We start from the raw sequence: 21,487 nt of genomic DNA on the forward strand, positions 1-21,487 counted from the left end.
AACTAAAGAACACATTCTGGAAATTTTTTTGATGAGAACGGACATTTGGTAGATTCAGTAATTAGTAAGTTGGCCTTTGTATAAATGATAATTCTATTGACTATCTTGTGATGTACCTTAATTCAACACAAGAGAGGCGGCTGAGAAAGATCACTACATAGAAATGTCTTGTCGGCCAATAAGCAATCAAAGTAGCTTGTTAAACACTACAATCACCGGAAGTTACTTAATGTAGCAAATTATACATTCAGTATTGAATTGTTAATAACATAAAGCCTCTTACATGTAAACATTCAGAATTGCAGGAAAGATTAAAAAAAGTACAGAGTCATCAGAATTTCCCGTTAGTCTTCAGTACTATAATTACAAGTTCTTGAACCCAAAATGATACTATTTGAATGGTAATAAATATTATAATAAATAATAAATATTATCTCTATTCACACAGTGTTTAATGTAGGTCGTAAAACTAAAAGGTTTTTATTTGTAGCCCAAAAGTAAATGTTTCAAAATATTCAAGCCTTTTGTAAACAAATTTACAGCTTACTGAGTTAAATTACATAGTGGGAATGATGTTTGAGAAAGAAGTCTCTTCTCTGTCTTCTCTCATGCTGGAAATAACTTTTTTTTTCTTTGCAGAATGAAAAAGGGAAAAGAGCTCCTTTTCTGTTTTTAAACAGGAACGATATTTGGGTTTTAGCTCTGTATATTTCTAGGCTCCACCTGGTACCATTCACAAGAGAGGAAATTCTATGCAGAAGGCCATGCTTCCCAATAATGAGCAATCTGGCAAGAACCTGAAAACTTGACAGGCTTAAAGGCTGCCTACCAGAGCACTCTGCATCGCCATACTCCTGCCCTGCAATCTTGACTTAAAAAATCAACAATTCAAGGTTAGCAGTAAGGCAACAAGCTCCCAAGCTTCATGGAGTACATCAGTTTTGTCTACCAGGAGTCAAAGCCAGATCAGGGAAAAATCAAAACATAACAGAACATGAAGGGAGAAAGTAAGAAGAGGAAGGAAAAGAAAAGAGGGAGGAGCAGAGAAAGGATCCAAAAAATAAATAAAACAATAAAACATCATGATACAGAACAGATGTGCTCCAGGGAACTGAGGAATATTTGAAATTGTCTCTACTAGTCTTCAAGACACAAAGATAGAGAAAGAAATCAGCTATAAAACCAAGGTAAGTGTTGTGAACATCACTGAGCCTTGTGTTTACATGAATTATGGAATCACTGAGCTACATAATATTCAATGGAAAAGAGGTTTTGGGATGTTCAATTAGCATGTAATTAGAACACACCATATTAAAAAAGCAATAAAAATAAAATTAAGAAAACAAGAGAAAGGGGCTCATGCTGTACAGCCCATGAATCTCATTGGTTTTATCATGAAAGTTTATTTTTTTTAATCCTAGTACAATCAGCTACCAGTTACATACAGTAAAAAAACAAAAACAGCCACAAAGCAATGATGATAGAGATAGTCTGCGACACTGTACAGTGGAGGAAACGTTGTCTGTTGGAGTCCTCCGGCAGATCTCCACCTGGCTTCCGCAGTTAAGCTATCAATCCCTCCCTCCCCAAAGTAGTTAAAAAGAAAAATTAATGTCTTGCTTGGGTAGAGCAAGATCCTAATACCTCTTGGGGACACTGGAGAACTTTAAAAAACTAAAGCAGTAGAAACAAAACAAAAACTGAAATGTGGAAGCAAGGTGACACACAACGAAGCTCCATGAGGCCTTGGCTTCAGACCACCTCAAAGCGAACCACCTGGAAAGAAAAGAAAAGGCTGTCACAGCAGGAAGGAACAGATAGAAAATTCAGCAGACCTTAGTCTCTCTCATCACTCCACTCCTTCCCAAATCTACAGAATCCAAGCTTTTCTTAAGTCTTATATTTTTATAAGTAAGCCAGGTTGCAGAAAATTGCTTCCTTTTCTAATACCCTGTATTGCAAATGCTGGCAACTAGCACATACTTACTCTTTTAGAACCAGAAAACAATACAAGAAGAGAAGCATTTTTAGCAAAGCATGCTGTCTTCTTTATCTCAAACTCTTCAAAACAACAAACAGTAGGCTATTTATATGACTGTGTACCCTTACCTTAGAGGAGTAATGACTCCATTCAAAAACTAAGTCTCATATATATTTGGTTCGATTGAGGGCTTTTTCAGCCAGGTGACCACTTTCATCTGTGATCTTCTCCCAATCAGTCTGTCCGACCACAAAACCTATGGCCCTTTTCCTATCTGCATCCTTCTTTTCTTCCAGGTCTGCCCATCTCACCTAAAAAGAACACAGCATTAGGCTGGGCTTTAGAAAAAATAAGTACGCAAAGAGCCTCTTAGCTTTCTGAATAGTCTAATGGGTAGGATAACTAATTTAAAGCCAGGAGGTTAAAAAATGAGAAGTTAACTGTGGAGGATTGAAGAAAGCCATATATCTTAAGTTACAGAAAGAAAACTCTCTAGTCAATCACCAAGTCCTAACCACTCCAGCTCCTGAACAGTTCAGCCCTCAGTTCAGTCCTATCCCCTTCCCCCTCCTGTCACTCCTTTTTAGTTCACTGGCTTCTTTTTTTTAACTAAAGAAAAGCACTAACCTCTACCTAGTCTTCCTATCTTCATTCTCACTCCCTCCGATCCACTCTGCCAGAGGAATCGTCCTAAAATACACACAGCTTTAAACCTGTGCCCTACCTACGGAATAAAATCCAAGCACACAGGTCCCTCTGGATCTGGCCCTGTCTATTCTCCTGCAGCATCTCTGGGCAGTACCTATGGCACTTCATATAGCAACACAAAATTACTTCCAGCTCTCAGAGCATACTGGGCCATTTCTCATCTCCGTAAGGCTGCATAAACTAGACTCTCTTCCTGAAACGTCTTTGTTCTAACCTGGTCCACCTGGCATGAGTCTAGTCATCAACCCTTGCTTTATCCCTCTTGCCCTTTGCCAATCAAATAATTAATCATTGCTTCCCTGGAGTTACTTCTGGATTTTGACATGTCTAGTTTTGAACTTCCATACTATATTGCAATTATCCACTTACAGATCTCTCTTCCCTAACAGACTATATACACCCTAGATCAAAGACTGAGTTGTTGTTTTTTTCCTTTTTTTAAAAAATTTATTTATTTTTGGCTGCGTTGGGTCTTCGTTGCTATGCACGGGCTTTCTCTAGTTGCAGCGAGCGGGGGCTACTCTTCGTTGCAGTGCATGGGCTTCTCATTACAGTGGCTTCTCTTGTTGCAGAGCACGGGCTCTAGGCACCCGGGCTTCAGTAGTTTCAGCGCCTGGGCTCAGTAGTTGTGGCTCACAGGCTTAGTTGCTCCGGCATGTGGGATCTTCCCAGACCAGGGATCGAGCCCATGTCCCCTGCATTGGCAGGCGGATTCTTACCACTGCGCCACCAGGGAAGTCCCGAAAGACTAAGTTTTATTTATCGCCACATAATAAATTTTTTTGAAATTTATCCTTAGAAAACAGGGAGCTGGTATTATTACTTTCATTTATGAGATGAAGAGACCAAGAGACAGACTCAGTTGATACCATTTATGGCAAGATTATAACTACAAGTATATAGATCAGGGATATTTTCTATTGGTATTCTGATATTTTTTAAATATGGATTCTTACATGTTATAGTAGTAATTTTAAAAATATAAGCAGATATATCCTCTAAAAAATGAAATACTTAAAAAAGAGAGACTATGAAACTGTGGTTTGCAGTACCTAGTACCAAATTCTGCAGAGACTGTATTTTAAATATGGCTTGTGATTTATTGTGATTGTGGTCTGTGACAAGGAAAGGGAACCAGAGCATGCTCAACCATGCTGCACCTGGAAATGTGTAATTGCTCTTAGAGGTACAGTGACCCTCCCTATTATCATTTATAGGAATGGTAATCAAATGACTAGGCTTCTCCCCCCCCCCCCCATTGTTTTTAGCAACCACTTAGCTAAAGATAAGATACACAGTAACAGCTGTGGGGGAAAACTGATAACACCTGACTCTTTTTAAAGTAGATTTTTTTGTGGGTAGAAAACCTATGACTCAATTTCTTTCATGGGCCTCAGTAAAAAGCTATTTTAATAAACAATGTGGGCTTCTGTGTACCAAGATCTCTGGGCCTTCTGCCCATTAATGCTGATGTATTTATTTTGACAGATTCATGCACCCTCTCTCAGCTCTCCCTGGGATCAAGGGTACACATTTTAGCAAAAGATGACTATGGTTAAGGGGAATGAAGAATGGATGGACGGATGGACAGATGGATTGTGGCCACTGAACAAAGAAACGGTAACCAGTCCACAGTACTTCCTTAGCACAGAGTTAAACACACTAATCAATCTTGCCCTGAGTAAACTAAGAGCTAATTTTTAAATCTGTAGTTTAAATTCTAAGTCTTTAAAACTGATGCTGTATCAACATTATTCATTTACATGTTGGGCTCCTCCAGTGGAGGTCCACTCCTTAAGTGGCCTCCAATTGCACAGACCTGACACACAGACATACAACGCTGTAGAAGGAATTAATAATTACCAAAAACACTAAAAATATATGGAGCAAAATAATGACTTTCAACTAGAAATGGCTTCTTAAATGTCAGTGTCCCTCCTAATCTTCCTAGAGGTACTTTCACTGAGATTTACAATCTCAATTTTTTGCCGTTTATCTTAACTGTAAAAAGAAAAAAAAGTTATAATAAAGAAAACTCTTGACCAATACTCAAAAGTTTCAGATACATATATTTTATCCGTTGTCACCAAAAATATTTCTGAAATGTATGAGTTCAGCAAACAAAACAAGAGAAATGTTCACTTTTCCACAGTTATCAAAGAAACACAAATTAAAGTCCATTTTATACCCAACTAAGCAAGTGGAAATTTAAAAAAATAAATTATATTTTAAAACCTAGCCATTTTGGTAAAATTCTAATATGATCAACTCTACAGAACTACCTTTGTGTTACAGTGTAAATTAATCCCAGAAACCTGCCCAATATTTATAAAAAGCTGAATTACAGAAATCAAGAGACCCCAGGAAAGGAATGAGTAATGAGTCCTGCATTCCTTGCTACCTGTAGGATTTCCCTGTGCTCTGATGTTGATTTTGGTAAGTGGTGTGAGTGTTAAAAACTATTTGAAGCTGATTCACTTTGATATAAAGTAGAAACTAACACACCATTGTAAAGCAATTATACTCCAATAAAAATGTTAAAAAAAAATTACTATCTCCTCAAAAAAAAAAAAAAGAGCTATTTGAAATGAGGGTGGGAGGCAGGGAGGAGAGTGAAAAGAGGAGCCACAAGAATTAGGATGTGTACCGCTCATGCTCTTGTCCACCCAGCTTACAAAGTAAATTACATGGGATCACATACTCCTGATTGAAGAGAGTAATAGTTACCTGACTAAAAATGAACTAGAGAAAAATATTTCTCATTTGGAATTATTCACTGTTACACCAAATTATTATGCCCAAGGAAGAGCTATTTCTACTTTTCTGTTGCCCCAACCTTAAAACTGGAATAAGAGGTATCAAGACAAGTAGTCCCTGCATGGAGCTGGGCACATACGGAAGGCCACTAACCAGGTCTCAAGACATAGACAAGGGCAGGTCTAGGGACTGTCTGCAATATTTGAAAGAGCTTTGAAACCTGGAGTCCTTTGTAATGGTATCCACTGTAATGAAGTTTTACTGGCATTTTTATTCTCTTACAATAAATATCCTTTTAATATTGAATTACTAAGGGAATTCATAAAAAAGAAATGATGTGTAATGATAAAGAAATTATTATTAACTTCATTCTTACTTAGAGAAATGAAAAATGAGATACCATTTTTTTTTTCACCTATTAGATTGTCAAAAGTTAAAAAGTTCAATAACAGCACTGCTGGTGCAAGTGTGGAAAAACAGGCATTTCCTTACATGTGGGTGTATAAATAGGTGCAACCTTTTTGGAAAACAATCTCACAATATCTGTCAGAATGATAAATCATATTCTATGAGCTTGCAGCTTTAAGGCTAAAAATATTCCCTAGAGATATACTGTCAAAAAGATGCCAAGATGTATGCATATGACTTTAACCAGAGTATTATATTAGCAATAAAAAAAAAACAGCATAAGCATCCACCGATAAGGGACTGGATAAATAACTGATTATTCAGCCAAACAATGGCACACTAGGCAGGCATTTAAAAAGAACGGTAGGGAATTCCCTGGCAGTCCAGTGGTTAGGACTCTGCGCTTTCACTGCCGAGGACCGGGGTTCAATCCCTGGTCAGGAAACTAAGATCCTGTAAGCTGTGTGGCGCAGCCAAAAATAAATAAATAAATTAAAAGAACTGTAGGTTTGTATATACTTAAATAGAAAGATCAAGACAGACTAGCTGGAAAAGGTTTATGCAAATCATATGTAATATGATCCCTCTTACTTTATTTTGTTTTAAAGGATATATACAATTATCACTTTTATTGAATTTGACATCTACGTGGAAGACTTATCCAACATCCTGGCTTCATTACTCTGCTCCCTATCATAGCAAAGCTTCTTCAAAAAGTTATCTACATTTGCTGTTCTGCACTTCCTCATTTCCTATTCTACCATCTGCTCCAAACTGGCTTCTGTCCTTCAACTCTCTAAGAAAGCTTGACCTTTTTTTTTTGATCAAACATCAACAATCTCCATGTTGCCAAATCCAATGGCTATTTCTCTTTTCTCAATTTACTTGTCTTCCCTGTATCATTTAACAATGGACTATTCTTTACTTCTTAAGACATTTACCTCTATCTGAACTTCTAAATTTTGGAGACCTGAGTCCTATTATCACTTCTAACTTAACTGGTACCTCCCTGAACTTCTGATTTTTCACTCCCAAACTTATGTCTCCCCTACTTTTCACTAACTCAGTAAATGGCACCACATACATGGAATACTTATGGCCAGAACCCTGAAGAGTCACCTTTGATTTCATCCATCCTGGACCCTCGACATCTAATCCATTAAGAAGTCCCATAGATTCTCTTTAATACTCTACTTTGCACCTGGCTCTTTTGCCCCATGACAAAATGGCACAAGCAGCCATTCCAAACTCCTTTAAGGTTGACAACATGCTAGCCATGTGAGGTTCTGTTCTCCATTTTTTAAGTTACTTGTACATTTTGATCTGATAATTTGTAAGGACTCTTTTTTTAATGTGTAATATGATACAGTATAAACCCAACCACTCTAAAAAAAACAGCATTCATATGATTATCTGACTATAACTTTCTAAAATCAGATGCCTAAACGGGCCCTTTATCTGTTGGTAGTTATTGACAGTCTCTTACCCTCTTCTTCCCAGGCTCAGAAGCACGAGTGTCATAATCGTCAGGGAGCTGAAGATAATCCTCCATTCTGCTGGCAATAGCCTCCCAGTCACGTTTCCTTTTAGTACCAGTTCTCAAGCCATCCAACTTGTCTGAGGGACAAACACAGAGCCGCAGCATTAAGGAAGAGTGTGAGTTGGCACACGACACACAAACAAGGGAAAAGAAGGCTGGAACACTGTCAGAGAGCACATCCGCATTCCTGAGAGCAGCATCACTCGTAGATCCAAACTATCTTCTTGGCTGAGATAACATCAAGTTCTGTGCAATTTCCATTGTTTATCTGGTGTTCATAGTGGCAGCCTTTATATTACTATGTTGGTTTAAGTAACAAATATGGGCAGAACAAGAGAAGACCCTTGTTTCCTGGCCTCCTTATCCTCCCACCCCACCTAAAATCACAACACTTCAGCTCTCGTGTTCTGATGAAAATGCAACATTGGGTTTTTCTAAAAGCAATTTCTTCCATTCTTTTTTTTCTTTAACACAATATTAACACCACCCATTAGATGTGCAATCATGTGTGATATCGTATTATATGAAAAGCAGGCAGTACAAGAACTTAATGAGCCAAGCTAACGTTCAGAAAGGTTTTAGATGAACAGTTTCTTGGGATTCTGACCGCTGTGAGACGATTCGTCATGAGAATGTTTATGAGTAAGCTGATTATACAAATCACCACTTTCTTTGGTTATACTATGAAGTGCTGTTGACCATCCTGAGGCTAAGGGCTAGTCAGCCAAAGTGGCTGGATCTGAATTTTCTTTCTGAATCCTCAATCTGAGAGGCTTTCCAAAAGCCCCAAACTGTAATCAATTAAATGAACAGGGATTGCTGATTCAGAAATTATTAGATATGAGTTTAGGTGTCTTCAAGAACACACGATGAAAATGTGTGGGTTTGTTTATTGGTTGTTAATTCTGATTTTGAATTCTACATGTGAAATATTATGAGTTTTATATATATATACATACATACATTTTATATATATATATATATATATATATATACACACTACATTGAAGCACTAAATTTTTGGATCATCTGTAGTTATAAACACACTATTATTAAGTAGGTCAATAAAGGAAAACCTAAACACTTCAGAAACACACAATAACCACACTTCATTTAAGTCCATAAAGGGTCCAGAGTGTATATATAATAGAAACCTTTTAGGCATCAAGGTGGAGAGAACTTGACATGAAAAGAAAAGTACAATGGAAGCAGGAGGCAAGGTGAGTTTATGCTTCAAATGTAAAAGTTATACACACAACTAACTGTGCATACCATACAGGCCTCAAAAACCAGTAAGATTTTGCATACTTGGCAAAGCTTTTATTTCCTAAGTTCCTCCCCCATAAAAGCAATATTATTGAAATAACAGCAAGGCAAACTACAACACTTTACAAAACCCAAGAAATTTTTATCATATCACTTTGGAAAATTTTTAACACGGATTGAGTTCAACAGAAACAGTCTTCTAATCTCCTCTGTAAATCACATGCTGTACCACATGGCTCTAACCTACATGTATATGACAGGCCATATTATACAAGATCTAAAAGAAGTGACACCTTGATTGCACAGGGACATAGAATATGGTATTAGAAAACCAACGAAGTCCCACAAACAGTAAAACTGTTCTCAGTTCAACAGTGTACAGTATTAGCAGAAAAGTAGGCAGCTCCAATACACTTATTGAATAAACCTCAAAGGATTTCCAAACTTAATAAGATCAACTTCCACATTAACATACTTCAAAGGAAAATTTCATATTTCAATTCTAAGAATAGAACATGGCCAGGCAGCAATACAGAAGGGCAGTGAGAAAACTGCAAGAACTTTTCCTCATACACTGGGTGTATGACAGGAGTTACACACCAGGAGTCCCATATTTGCAACATGGAAGTTCAGAAGAGCATGTATTTCTAGTCTGAACACCCTTGTTTGTAATGTTTAATTTGAAATTTTATTGTGCACAACATGTTTAAAGTTTCCTTCTTGGGGCTGAAGAAAGGTTCGTACCTCTTCCACATGGCATCCTGGAAACCCAAACACACAGATGTATGGCATAAGGTGAAGGAAGAGGAATCTGGGGTATCTGTTAGTTACAGAAGACGACTGGTGTCCAACACACTCATACTAATGATTTTCAGAGGTTTGAATTTCAAAAGGTGAAGTTTTAAGATGAAGATGAAAGTTTAAATATCCAACTTGGCAGGTCACAGAATTTTACCACATCTTCAAAACAGTATATATTATTATTACAGCACAACAGAAAACAAATTTTAGATATATCTATATATTTTCTAAACATAAATGGTATTTCTGAAAATTTGATCACAGTGAACACACAAGGGTTACGTGCCTATACAAATAATAATTGCATTCCAACTGTGAAGAGATGAAACTGCCTGACATGTAGAAGGCCAGTACACAATAACTCATAAGCAGAGACAAATGACACTGAGATGAGAAAAGCAAAAGTACTCGATATGAAGAAGCCTAAATTAGAATGACAACAGTCTCAAATATTCTTTTGGTTTTTCAGTTTGAGAAACCAAAATCATGTCAGTGGAATTTAAGTAGCTTGAATGCTGAATCCCAGCATTTGATGTGGCATGTAACACCCACCCTTGCATTAGGGTGCCTGTGTCCCAGCTGGAAAGGAGCCATTCAGGTGCTACTGAAGGTGGGCCACAGGCAGTCTTCAACAACTCCATGACACCCATGCCAGATGCAGCTCAGGCCAGTTCTGAATTTTTCTAAAATTACACCACTTCCAATTTAACACTTACACACAGGCTGAACTGCATACTGTACTTAATGAACACAGATCAAGACTCTACAATGAGATTTAACAGCTCTTTGAAAAATTATAGGTAACTGAGTATTTTCTCACTGGCAGACTCATTTGTAAATCAAAATTCCTCAGTTACAGATTCAGCTTGTCTAGCTCAATGTATGACACTGCTAAAGCTTAGTATGTTTCCACCCAGCATAATCATGTTACCAAGAGTAATTTAAGAAGTGTTGGTAAAATACTCAGAAAAATAAATTGTACCTGCTACTCAAATCTACTGAATTTGCTATGATAAGGAAGGCAACATAAATAGGCTAATTCTCAAATGAAGAGCCTCATGTTTTAGGCTCTTCTTCTTTTTCTCAATTGGCTCCATGGACCAATCTCAAAGAAGCAAGCACTTTCAGGAATGCTCACACTCCATCTGCCTTTCTCTACAGATGATATAGCTCTCAAGATAACACAGTGGTGCAAGAGGCAAGTCATTATACGAAACATCACTGTCACAAACAAAAACCCAACTGCAAACACGTAAGAATTTGTTTCCTAGATTCATTACTAGATCTTCAGTGCCTTTAATTGAAATGGTTTATTTAACAGTTCTATTTCTGGATCACTGTCTAACATTCTGCTTTTAAAATGGACTGAATTTACATAAAATGTATTTTCTGAGAAGCAAATAGTAGATAGGCCAGAATTTTTTCCAGAAATTGATACCAAGATTAATGTCATATTATCTTGAATAATCGTAACTAAATTCCATTTTCCTTTCTCTTTAGAAATTAGAAAGGAAAATAGAAAGTGGACTAGCTCAAGTTAAAAAAAAGCATTATCCTAAATAATATATTACATAAGGCCTCTAAAGATTATATGCTTAGCTAAAATATTTTACAATCCCCATGTCTCTTTAATTACCACTTCTCTTTGCCCCAAAAGATAATCACTACTTAGAGAACCAGAAAATAGGGAAATGATCTTATAGTCTTATAGGTTATTCGATAAGTACAGAACTTCAGATTTAATCTAATCTTAAAATAAACATATCTAAAGCATTATTATTAAAAAAGTAATTTGTGATTGTTATTTTCCTACATATTTAATTGCATTTAAACACTTATGAATACTTTAAACGTTTAGGGAAGGAGATGGTTTATTATTAAGATTTCCCACAGAGGGAGGACGAATGCAAGAATATGTCAGTAACCACATACAATTTTCACATGCCATACACTAGAAAAAAATCCTAGACTTTGCAACAAATCACCTATCGCAACAATATGGTAATACTACAGTTTACGGAATTATCTTTTCACATAGGACCTGGTCGTCATCAATGGCTCACATGATCAGCTGGGCAAAATGAAAAGCATAGCCTATGCAATTGTGTGTAAAGTGCATCCCTCTGATGTCAGAAACACAGATAATATGCCCCAAACAGTGAAGCAGCTAAATGACTCACATTTGTTCTATAAATTTAAGATATATTTCTATGGTTACTTCAGCTTTGGAGTTACAGCATAATTCCAGGAGGAGAAATGCAGAGACCAACAGTCATACTTCATATATTAGTAAGGTCCATCCTTTCAAAAAATCTTATACCATTATCTTAAATTATTTACTAATACATCTTAATCAACATGTTAAATGGTTCTCTTTAGGTGAGGTAAAAAAAAAAAAAACTGTTCTGCAATATTACCGTGAAATATTGGGGGAAAATCCATTAGATATGTATGATTTTCTGCTTGACAAAGAACCCCATGTTAAGCAACTCCAATTTTTGATTTAGACAATCATTTTCACCAGTCTACCTTGTAATCTGGCACTAAGGACAAGCTGGAGGAAAATTTAAACGGAATCTTACAAAGCAGGCTCCTCAAAGACCGGAATTATATATCTACCTCCCCAACTCAGAAACTCTAATTTATTATACAAGGAAAATAACTGCCTTTTAATTAATTTTTAAACTTCAATATTTATTATTATTACTACTACTATTACCCAAAGTATTCATAATCAGGTTCAACTTTGGACTGCAGTTAAACATTTTTTTAAAAAAGTAGAAATCTCACCTACACCAACATTTCTGATTAATATAAATGAATGGACTTTAGAAGTGACAGTGTTTTATTACTAAATTTATCACATATTTCCATTTACTCTAAAAACTTTAAGTGGTACCGAAGGTAGTTCTTTTAAAATACTCTTCTTTCACTCTGTCACAAGACATAAATGAAAGCCAACAAAATAGACTGAGGATGTAAGTAAGGTAGGCCAAAAATCTTCATTTAAGCAGAAATTTTGGGAAACTTGTTCTTCTTATAGCAGAAAGATCTATGACCATTACCATCAGGTATCACATATAAAAACAGGAAAAAGGAAATACCCACCTAGCTTTGCCTCAGATGTGTCCATCTCCCATTTGCTTTTCGGAATGTAACCCTAAATCGTACACAGAGAGAAGCTCGAAGGGTTAGAAAGAGACACATACATGCACATCACTTTTGAATTGGAAAAGCATTAAAACTGGGAATGGATTCAGTTTCCACTCACTATTTATAAATATATCCTGAGGGAAAACACAGTCTCATTATCTTTGAAGAAACTGAATTACCAAATTCACCAAACTTCACTGCCCAGATTTCAGAATAGTCACTTTAGAATAGTATCATGAAGGCGCTTGTAGGCAACTACAGTTCAGGACACACAACTGTAGTCTGAACAACAGCTATGTAGCAAATACGGTAAGAATGTATGGTAGTTACTGTGCTCAATTAATATCATTCAGAGTAGCAGAGAATTTATAATACTAGCTAGGTTATTTTCTAAATACAACTGCTATTGTTGTATTTAGTATATAGTAGCCATTTAGTATATAGTAGCCATGAGGTCCAAAAAGTGTTCTTCAAGACAGTTACTTTATATTCCAGTGTACTTTTAGATACTCAAAAGAAGGGAGAAAACTTGGTATCACTGAACACAATTATGAAGTTCAACTTCATTTTAAAATGACTCAATCCATTTACCAGTTAGATCTTACAAAGACTAATTTTACTGAATCAATTTCAGAGCATTACTTTTTCATCAGTTGGAAACTAGATTATTATTTCTGATGTCTTTTAAAAAATTACATCTTTCTATTATATGAAAACCCAGAAATCTCCACAGGCAATTTATATCTTATTTAATAAAATAACTGGGTGGTTTATTTCAAACGAAGTCCTACATAAGATTTTCAAATTTCACAATGTACCTATTTAGCTATGTAGTAAGCCTTTCAGTTTATTCACCTAGCAAGTGTATGCTTTTTCCACATAATTCACTGATTCCCCCTTTCCTTCATTTGGACTCTGTTCTCTATTAGGTCTTAACATACAGAACTTTAATATTAGGACTTATTATATAGGACAGATTCATCAAAGGTGTCAGCATCTTCTTTTAAGAATCCATATATCTTTCTACTATTGGGAATGTTCAAGTTCATAGAATAGACTGACACACAGGTAAAGTTGGAAAGTATGTTGAACATTTCATGACAATAGCTTCTGTGTAAGAGTGTACTAGAGCATCATCATTCTTCCAGGAAATCTACAGGTTTTATACATTTCTAGTCTTTAAGCCAGACTAATAATTCAATTTCAACTAATTAGGTAGTATTTCAGATTATAAATTATACCGTCCTTTCCAAATACATGTTTAGAACAAACCAAGACAAAGGCTGAAATGATGGTGCTAAAAGTTTAGTACTGATGTAATTTGTACAGTTGTATCTCAAAAAATCATCTGAAAACCTTAAACATCACTAGAATAATATATTTATAAATTCTGAGTCAGATCTATGAGGTTCAATGAAGCACTAAAGAAGACAAAATATCATACCAATGATCCCCCCAAAGGAGTCTCTTAACCAAGAAAAGTTTGGATTTCACCCAGCTATAGTAATCAGTACAGAGTAGAAAATGTAAAGTTCAGTGAAAATTCCATTAAAATGGTCTGAATGACACAAGACTTGCTCTTAACCCTTTCCAAGGGTCAATTCTCCAAGAATCTTTTACTCTTGGAATGGAACCCAATAGTAGAAGATCTTGATTCTGCATTTTGAAAAAAGGTTAAGAGAAGTTTTATAACATAAAGATAAGCAAAATGAGTACATTAATTTCCCCCTGCTGGAACCACCCTTTTCTTCCTTAAAACTTAAAATCATCTTCTCACTGTTTGAAATATTAGGCTACTTGGAAATAAAAGAGATAGTTCAGCAGGGTAGAGTTCTAAGGCTTCATTGCCATGTTTCTGATGAAAAAATATAGTATTACAGTGTGTTTCACTTTTAAAAATAATAGTACATTCAATTAAAAGTTCCAAGTTTTGACCTACACCTAAGCAAGTCAGATGTTATGAACCATATGCTGAACTGAAATCTCCACAAAAGGAAGACAGAGCTTCAGAAAGCTAACATTAGAGACTTCTCACATGACTGATTGCTAGTACGCACGCTGCAAGTAGCTAAACTGGTCATTAGCCATATTCCAGGACAGCGTGGACCTTTAAGTGAATTTCCTGCCTACATCTTAGATCATGTATGTCAAAATACAACCTAATTAATAAAAATACTTTGTTTAAAGAAAAAAAAAACATAGGAGACTCAAATGCCATTAACTTTAAAGCTTATTTTTTAATCCACATATGAAATCTAGGAATGTAGAAATTGACACCATCTCTATGCAAACACACAGTTTCTATTCAGAGTCCTCTATAACACACATGGGTTGATGGGACCACTCCTTAGAGAGAATGTATTCTCTAGGGGTTAGGAATCAGGGTTCTCGCTTTGCACATTTTCAGAAGAATATGAAAAGCAGCTTTAGCAAGGGCTGAAGTATTAAATAAAACAAATAATATTTTGAATTTAAAAAGCAACACTATTCCAAGGCACTGCTCATCTCTGTACCCCATTAGCAAACACTGAAAATAACGTTAAGTCTATAGGTCGCATATTCTTGAATGACAGGGTAAGGCAGACATCACTACAGAGGTGTGATCAAAAGCATTTACAGTAGGTACACGGGAACTTTGAATTCACACTACGTAAGCCTTTAATCAGCCTAAGCAAAATGCATTGCCTACACAGTCAAATCATTTTCCCCATCACTTAATAGGATAAAATGCGGAAGAACAAATCCAGCAGTCAGTGGCAACCCTCTGCCTCCTCATTCAATAAGTTCTTCTGCCTCAGTTTATAGAAAATCAATTTTGAGCTCTTATAGCAAAGAAGAGACAATTATGCATACATTGGGTAGGCTGTACCACATATTTGCTGGAATGTAAGAATACCCTTTCAAATGTAATCGATTTTCTTAAAAAGTGTATTCCCCTAGAGCCACCCACAAATAGATGAGTGAGTACAAGGGTAAGTTTCTTAGCATTCTAAAAGTTTTCTTGTAACAACACAGTAGAGGGTTCTTTTCCTTTGGTCAGGGGAAAAATAAAAAGTATCCAAAAGTCTCCTTGAAGATGATTATGGAAACTTTTACCATTAAGGTGCATATCAACAATAGTCATCTGATCACAGAGCTGAATTTAAACCCTTAAGAATTTTAATAAAGAGACACTTTGTTCAAAGTGGTTGTTCTGTCTCCTACCAGTTCGCTTTCCTCTTCCTCTGCATCTTTCTTTTCATCCTTCTGTTCTTCAATATTTGCATCAAAATCTTCCATCTCCACCTACAATACCACAATAATCACACACAAAAAGACTGAGTTAACATTTAGGAAAATGTTGAGTCCCTCACTGAGATATGAAATGAGCACAGTTGCCCAGAGCAAGACACACAGACTTGCTGTTACATGCTAAGTAATTTCTAACACCCTAAACTTTGAAACAGAACTGACAGACAGGATGATATTCCTGCTTTTCATTTTCCTGGGATATCCATCTTTGTAATTCTCTATGAAGTTGAGTATAATGATCTAAATTGATGGTTATCTGTTTTGAATGACAATGGATTACTAGGATTTCTTTTTAAAACCTTTAGCAAGTATTTTTTCAATCAAGTAAAACAGGTATGATTCAAATTTCAAAATGTAAGAAAGGGTAGAGTGAAAAGTCAGATGATAATAGCTTGGCCCAGAATAGTAGCAATGCAAATAGAGAGTAGATAAATTAGAGAAGTATTTATAAGGTACAACTGACAAAACTTGTAGGCTGACTATATGGTGGAGGGATAGAATGAAACACTGGTACAAGGGGAAAGTAAAGAGTCAAAGATAATGGAGAGTAGAGAGTCAGGGTTTCAGCAACCAAGTGGATTGATGGATCTAATTACTAAAATAGAGAATGTGAGAAGAGGAACAGGTTTGGATGAATTACATATTGAATAGGCTGAGTTTGAGGTGTACTAAGATAATACATATTTTTTGGTAGAGAATTCGGAAAATAATGGTAGAATTATAAAAATCACCCATAACCCCTCCACACAGATATAATTACTGTTAAGATATTGATAAAATGCATTCCAGCCTTTACAATTTAATATTAAGGGCATGTAAGTGGCAATCCAAGGTACCAAAAAGCCTGATTATCTATACAGAATGTGCAGATTGAAAATAGAGCCTAGGATAGAGCCCTAAAGAATTCCAGCATTTAAGGACTGGGTAGCAAGAGAAGCCAGCAAAGGAGACTGAAAAGGGATGGCCAGAGATGCAAGAGGAAAACCAGGAGAAGGTAGACTCACAGAAGCCAAGAGAAAAATGGTTTCAAGAAGGTGGACATGGTCAACCATGTCATATGTGGCTGCAAAATTAAGCAAAAGAAGTGAGAATTGTCCATTGCCATGGAAATCTTTGGTGAGAGAGTCTCTAGAGAATGGCTGGGGCAGAAGCCAGAGGAAATGGGTTGAGGAGTGGCATGGGAGGTAAAAACACATAAAAATACAGTGACAACACTGAGTACAGATAACTCTCATTCACAGGAAGAGGTCAAATAAAACAGAAGTATATAACTGATTAAAAGAGAAAAATCTCTCCTTTTCCATAATAAAGATTTATTTATTTCAAACTAGTAATTGATTTAGACAAGAATTCGCAATCTGTGAAAATCTGTCGGGGAACAGGATATTAACAGTTTCAAAGTATCTCCCTACAGATTACTTATTAGGAAGAGAAAAATGCAGAAAAATTTGATGGATATCACCTGAGCCAAGTGATCAACACTTAAATCACCAATAATGAAATAAGACGACATCATAGGACCCCTGATATGCTGCACTGACAACACAATGCCACTTATGTAGCATTCCTGCTAATGTTTAACCTAAAGCTAATCATGACAAACCCAAATTGAGGGGCATTCTACAAAACAGCTAAGTGGCCGATACTCTTCAAAAATTTTTTGTCTTTCATGACAATGACATAGCTGAAAAACCATTTTTTGTATTAAAGGACTGGATCCTGGATTTTAAGAAATTCTTATAAAGCACAGTATGGGAACAACTGGTGAAATATGAATATGGACTGTATATGAAAGAATTCAGGAAATTTATATTACCTAACTTAGTATCTTATCAATGTTAAATTTCTTAAATTTGATAATTGAGCCTTCTAGTTTTGTAAGAGAATGCCCTTGTTCTTGGGAGATATCTACTGAAATATTTAGGGCTAAAGGGTTTATGAGGTCTGCATTTTAACTCTCAAATGGTTCCACGTAAGAGGAATAATAGTAGCAGTAGTAGCAGTAGTAGTAGTAGTAAGAAGAGGAGGAAGAAGAAATAGAGGAAATCTAAATAGAGAAAAATGAGACAAAATATTAACAATTGGTGAATCTCAACGAAAGTCATGCAGGTGTTCTTATATTGGGTTGGCCAAAAAGTTTGTTCGTTTTTTCCATTATGGAAAAACCCAAACAAACTTTCTGGCCAATACAATACTATACGTGCAATTTTCTGTAATTTAAATTTTTTTCAAAGTAAAAAAAGATGGAAAAAAAGGTCGCTTTTGCACTGCTTTCGAGCCAAAGAATGCTCACCTCTTCAATAGCAGCATCCTGCAGCAAAGAACGAATGTCCAGACGCATCATATGACGAGGTGCAGTTTCCCAGTGATCGGCCATCTAATTGAGAGATTCAGGAGGTCAAGTTATCTCTGGAAACTACTCAAAGAAAGACCAAGAGAATATCCAAGACAAATTTAACTAATACTGTGAAGTCTAACAGGCTAGTTCCAGGAAGAGCTAGGACACCTCGTACCCTTAGATACAAAGGTTAAGAAACATTTACTAAAGCAGGTAGAAAATATATTTTGAAAGTAAAGGGGATAAATAAGAATTTCCAGACAACAGTGATGAAACAGGCAAAATGAAGTTTAGAATATTACACCCTCTGTGCTTCAGAAAAATCACCTTATTTATTTCTTTAAGCTTTCTTCCATGAATATTCCTCTTGCTACAAGTCTGGTTATCTGCACTCATTTCAGCCAAATACACCTAAGAAAGAATGAATAATGATTAGGCAAACAAATGCAGCACTTACATGATAACACAAAGTACTCTAAAGTTCTTTTAAATCTATACCTCAAATCCCTTGGTTTTTGCTGCACTCCAAAACTGGTCAAAATGTCTAACTCTGTCATTGATGGCATCCAGGATGATGAAAGGGAAAAAGCCATCATCCAGAGTCTTTTTGAAAGTTTTGAACATGCTGGTGCGGTAGGTTTCCTCCATCTCAGCTTCATATTCATATTCCATTACCTGAGATCCCCCAAAAGAGATATGGAGTTAGCAAAAGCAAAGAATCATCTTAAATCTCTTCCCTCGTTAGCATTTGGATAGAGACAACTTTCTAGTCTTTCCTTCACACCTGAGTACTAAAGTTCGTGTTCAAAAAAGCCACATTTCTCTCTGAACATGTTTTCCTTTCAATGCTATTTATGAATCAGGATGTAATCTGAGAGGAATATACCATACCTTTTTTTTCACTTTCTTTCCAGAATCTGGATCTTTTTCTTCTTTTTCCACTTCAGCGATGAAGTAATCATCCAGGCTTAGAACTCTGGGTGCAGGTCCTCCAAATTCTACCTCCTTATCCTAAGAATCATATATTCACGGAAGTTAAAGAGAATTTATGGAATAAATTAATAAACGTGCACAAAGTTTTTCTTATGGCTAAATACCACGCAATCTTCTTGTAGTTTCAAATCAAGCAGGGGCAAAGTAGCCTAAGCAGATCAAAATTTATGAGATAGCATCTACCAGATGGGCCAACTAGAATGGATCAAATGGGAAATATCTGTATCAATATCATGTTACTTGCTAAGAAGGCAAGTGGCTAACAAAAGCAACTGATTCTTTCACTTTCCCATACTCACTCGAATAAGTTTCGCAACATGTGTCTTTCCACTGCCAGGCAATCCTCTCATTATAACAACAATCTGAAACACAACGAAAAAAAAAATCACCCAGAGAAGATTTTTTTTCACAGTGAGATCTTAGAGTTAACAATGACCTATCATTCTCCAGGACAGACCATATGATAGGCCATGAAGCAAACCTTAATACATTTGAGAGCACAGGAATAATACAAAGCATGTCTCTGACCACAATGGAGTAAAATTAAAAATTTGGGAAATGCACAAGTATGTAGAAAGTAAACACCATACTCCTAAATAACCAATGGGTCAAAGAAGAAGTCAAAAGAAAAATCAGAAAATACTTCGAGATAAACAAAAATGAAGACACAACATAAGACAGTGGAAGAACAAACTAAACTGAAAGCAAGCAGAAGGAAGGAAATAGTAATATTAGACCAGAAGTTAATAAAATAGAGAACTGAAAAACAAAGAAAAATCAATGGAACCAAAAGCTAGCTCTTTGAAAAGAGCAACAAAATTGACAAACCTTTAGCTAGACTAAGAAAAAAGAGAGAAAATTCAAATTACTAGAATCAGGAAAAAAGAGGGGACATGACTGCCAACCTTACAGAAATTTTAAAAGGGTTATACTATGAACAACTGTATACCAACAAAGTAGATAACTTAAAAGAAATGGACAAATTCCTAGAAAGACACAGCCTACTGAAACTGACTCAAGAAGAAATAGATAACCTGAGTAGACCTATGACAAGTGAAGAGATTTAATTAGTAGTCCAAAAACTGCCAAAAAAGAAAAGCCCAGGCCCAGATGGCTTCTTCACCGAATCCTAACAAACCTTTAAAGAAGAATACCAACTCTTCACAAACTCTTCCAAAAAATAGAAGAGGAAGGAACAATTCCCAACTTATTTTATGAGGCCAGCATTTCAAACCAAGCATATAATCTGATACCAAAATCAGACAAAGACATCACAAGAAAATTACAGATATCGCTTAGGATTATGGATACAAAAATTCTCAACAAAATACTACCATATTGAATCTAGCAACATATAAAAAGAAGTACACAACATGACCAAGTAGGGTTTATCCCAGAGATTCAAATTAATATCTGAAAATCAGTTAATGTAATACATTATATCAATACAATAAAAAACAAAGAAATCTCAGTGCAGAAAAAGCATTTAACAAAATCCAACATCCTTTCATGATAAAAACATTCAACAAACTAGGAATGGAAGGGAACCTCCTGAACTTGATAAAGGACATCTAATGAAAACCCACAACTAACATAGTACTTATGGTGAAAGACTGAAAGTTTTCTTTCTAAGATCAGGAATAAAACAAGTATGTCCACTCTCACCACATCTATTCAACACTGTACTGGAGGTCTAGCCAGAGCAATGAGGCAAGAAAAAGAAAAAAGGCATACACATTGTAAAGTAAGAAGTAAAACCATCTCCATCTGCAGATTACATGATCTTATATATAGGAAAAATCCTAAGGAATCCATTAAAAATCTATTAGAACCAATAAATGAGTTCAGCAATGTTGAAGGATATACGATCAATACGAAAAAATCAATTGTATTTCAATACAACTGAACAATCCAAGAATGGAATTAAGCCATCTATACCTTCCTTTTTTTTTTTTTTTTGGCAGCACCGTGTGGCTTCCGGGATCTCAGTTCCCCGACCAGGGATTGAACTCAGGCTACGGCAGTCAAAGTGCAGAATCCTAACCACTAGACCACCAGGGAACTTAAGCCATCTATATCAATAATAACATTACACGTGAATGGATTTAAACAATCCAATTAAAAGGCAAAAATTATCAGACTGCATAAAAAAAATGATCCAACTATATGCTGTCTATAGGAAACATACTTTATTTGTGTCATTGAAAGACACAAACAGATTGAAATTAAAAGGATGGAAAAAGATATATCA

At 35.8% G+C, this 21,487-nt stretch overlaps 1 protein-coding gene across 3 annotated transcripts in view; it reads right to left on the bottom strand.

The window, feature by feature from the left end:
* Nucleotides 1–1,383: 1,383 nt before the first annotated feature.
* The window catches only part of YLPM1 (YLP motif containing 1), a 68,185-nt gene continuing 48,081 nt past the window's right edge, over nt 1,384–21,487 (bottom strand). For 2 of the 3 annotated variants that reach the window (XM_068542471.1, XM_068542461.1), the window contains exons 12-21: nt 19,536–19,598; nt 19,135–19,254; nt 18,742–18,918; nt 18,571–18,654; nt 18,199–18,282; nt 15,819–15,899; nt 12,570–12,621; nt 7,341–7,471; nt 2,110–2,292; nt 1,384–1,776 (exon numbers count right to left, since the gene is read on the bottom strand). In XM_068542471.1, coding sequence (XP_068398572.1) covers nt 2,146–2,292; nt 7,341–7,471; nt 12,570–12,621; nt 15,819–15,899; nt 18,199–18,282; nt 18,571–18,654; nt 18,742–18,918; nt 19,135–19,254; nt 19,536–19,598 — 939 coding nt within the window. In that variant the 3' untranslated portion in view covers nt 1,384–1,776; nt 2,110–2,145. Of the gene's footprint in view, nt 1,777–2,109; nt 2,293–7,340; nt 7,472–12,569; nt 12,622–15,818; nt 15,900–18,198; nt 18,283–18,570; nt 18,655–18,741; nt 18,919–19,134; nt 19,255–19,535; nt 19,599–21,487 lie in introns of those variants that run through there. The other variant, XR_011073893.1, reaches the window with a different exon arrangement.

The sequence above is a fragment of the Eschrichtius robustus genome, chromosome 1, assembly GCF_028021215.1.
Source record: "Eschrichtius robustus isolate mEscRob2 chromosome 1, mEscRob2.pri, whole genome shotgun sequence".
In the NCBI taxonomy this organism is placed as follows: Eukaryota; Metazoa; Chordata; class Mammalia; order Artiodactyla; family Eschrichtiidae; genus Eschrichtius; species Eschrichtius robustus.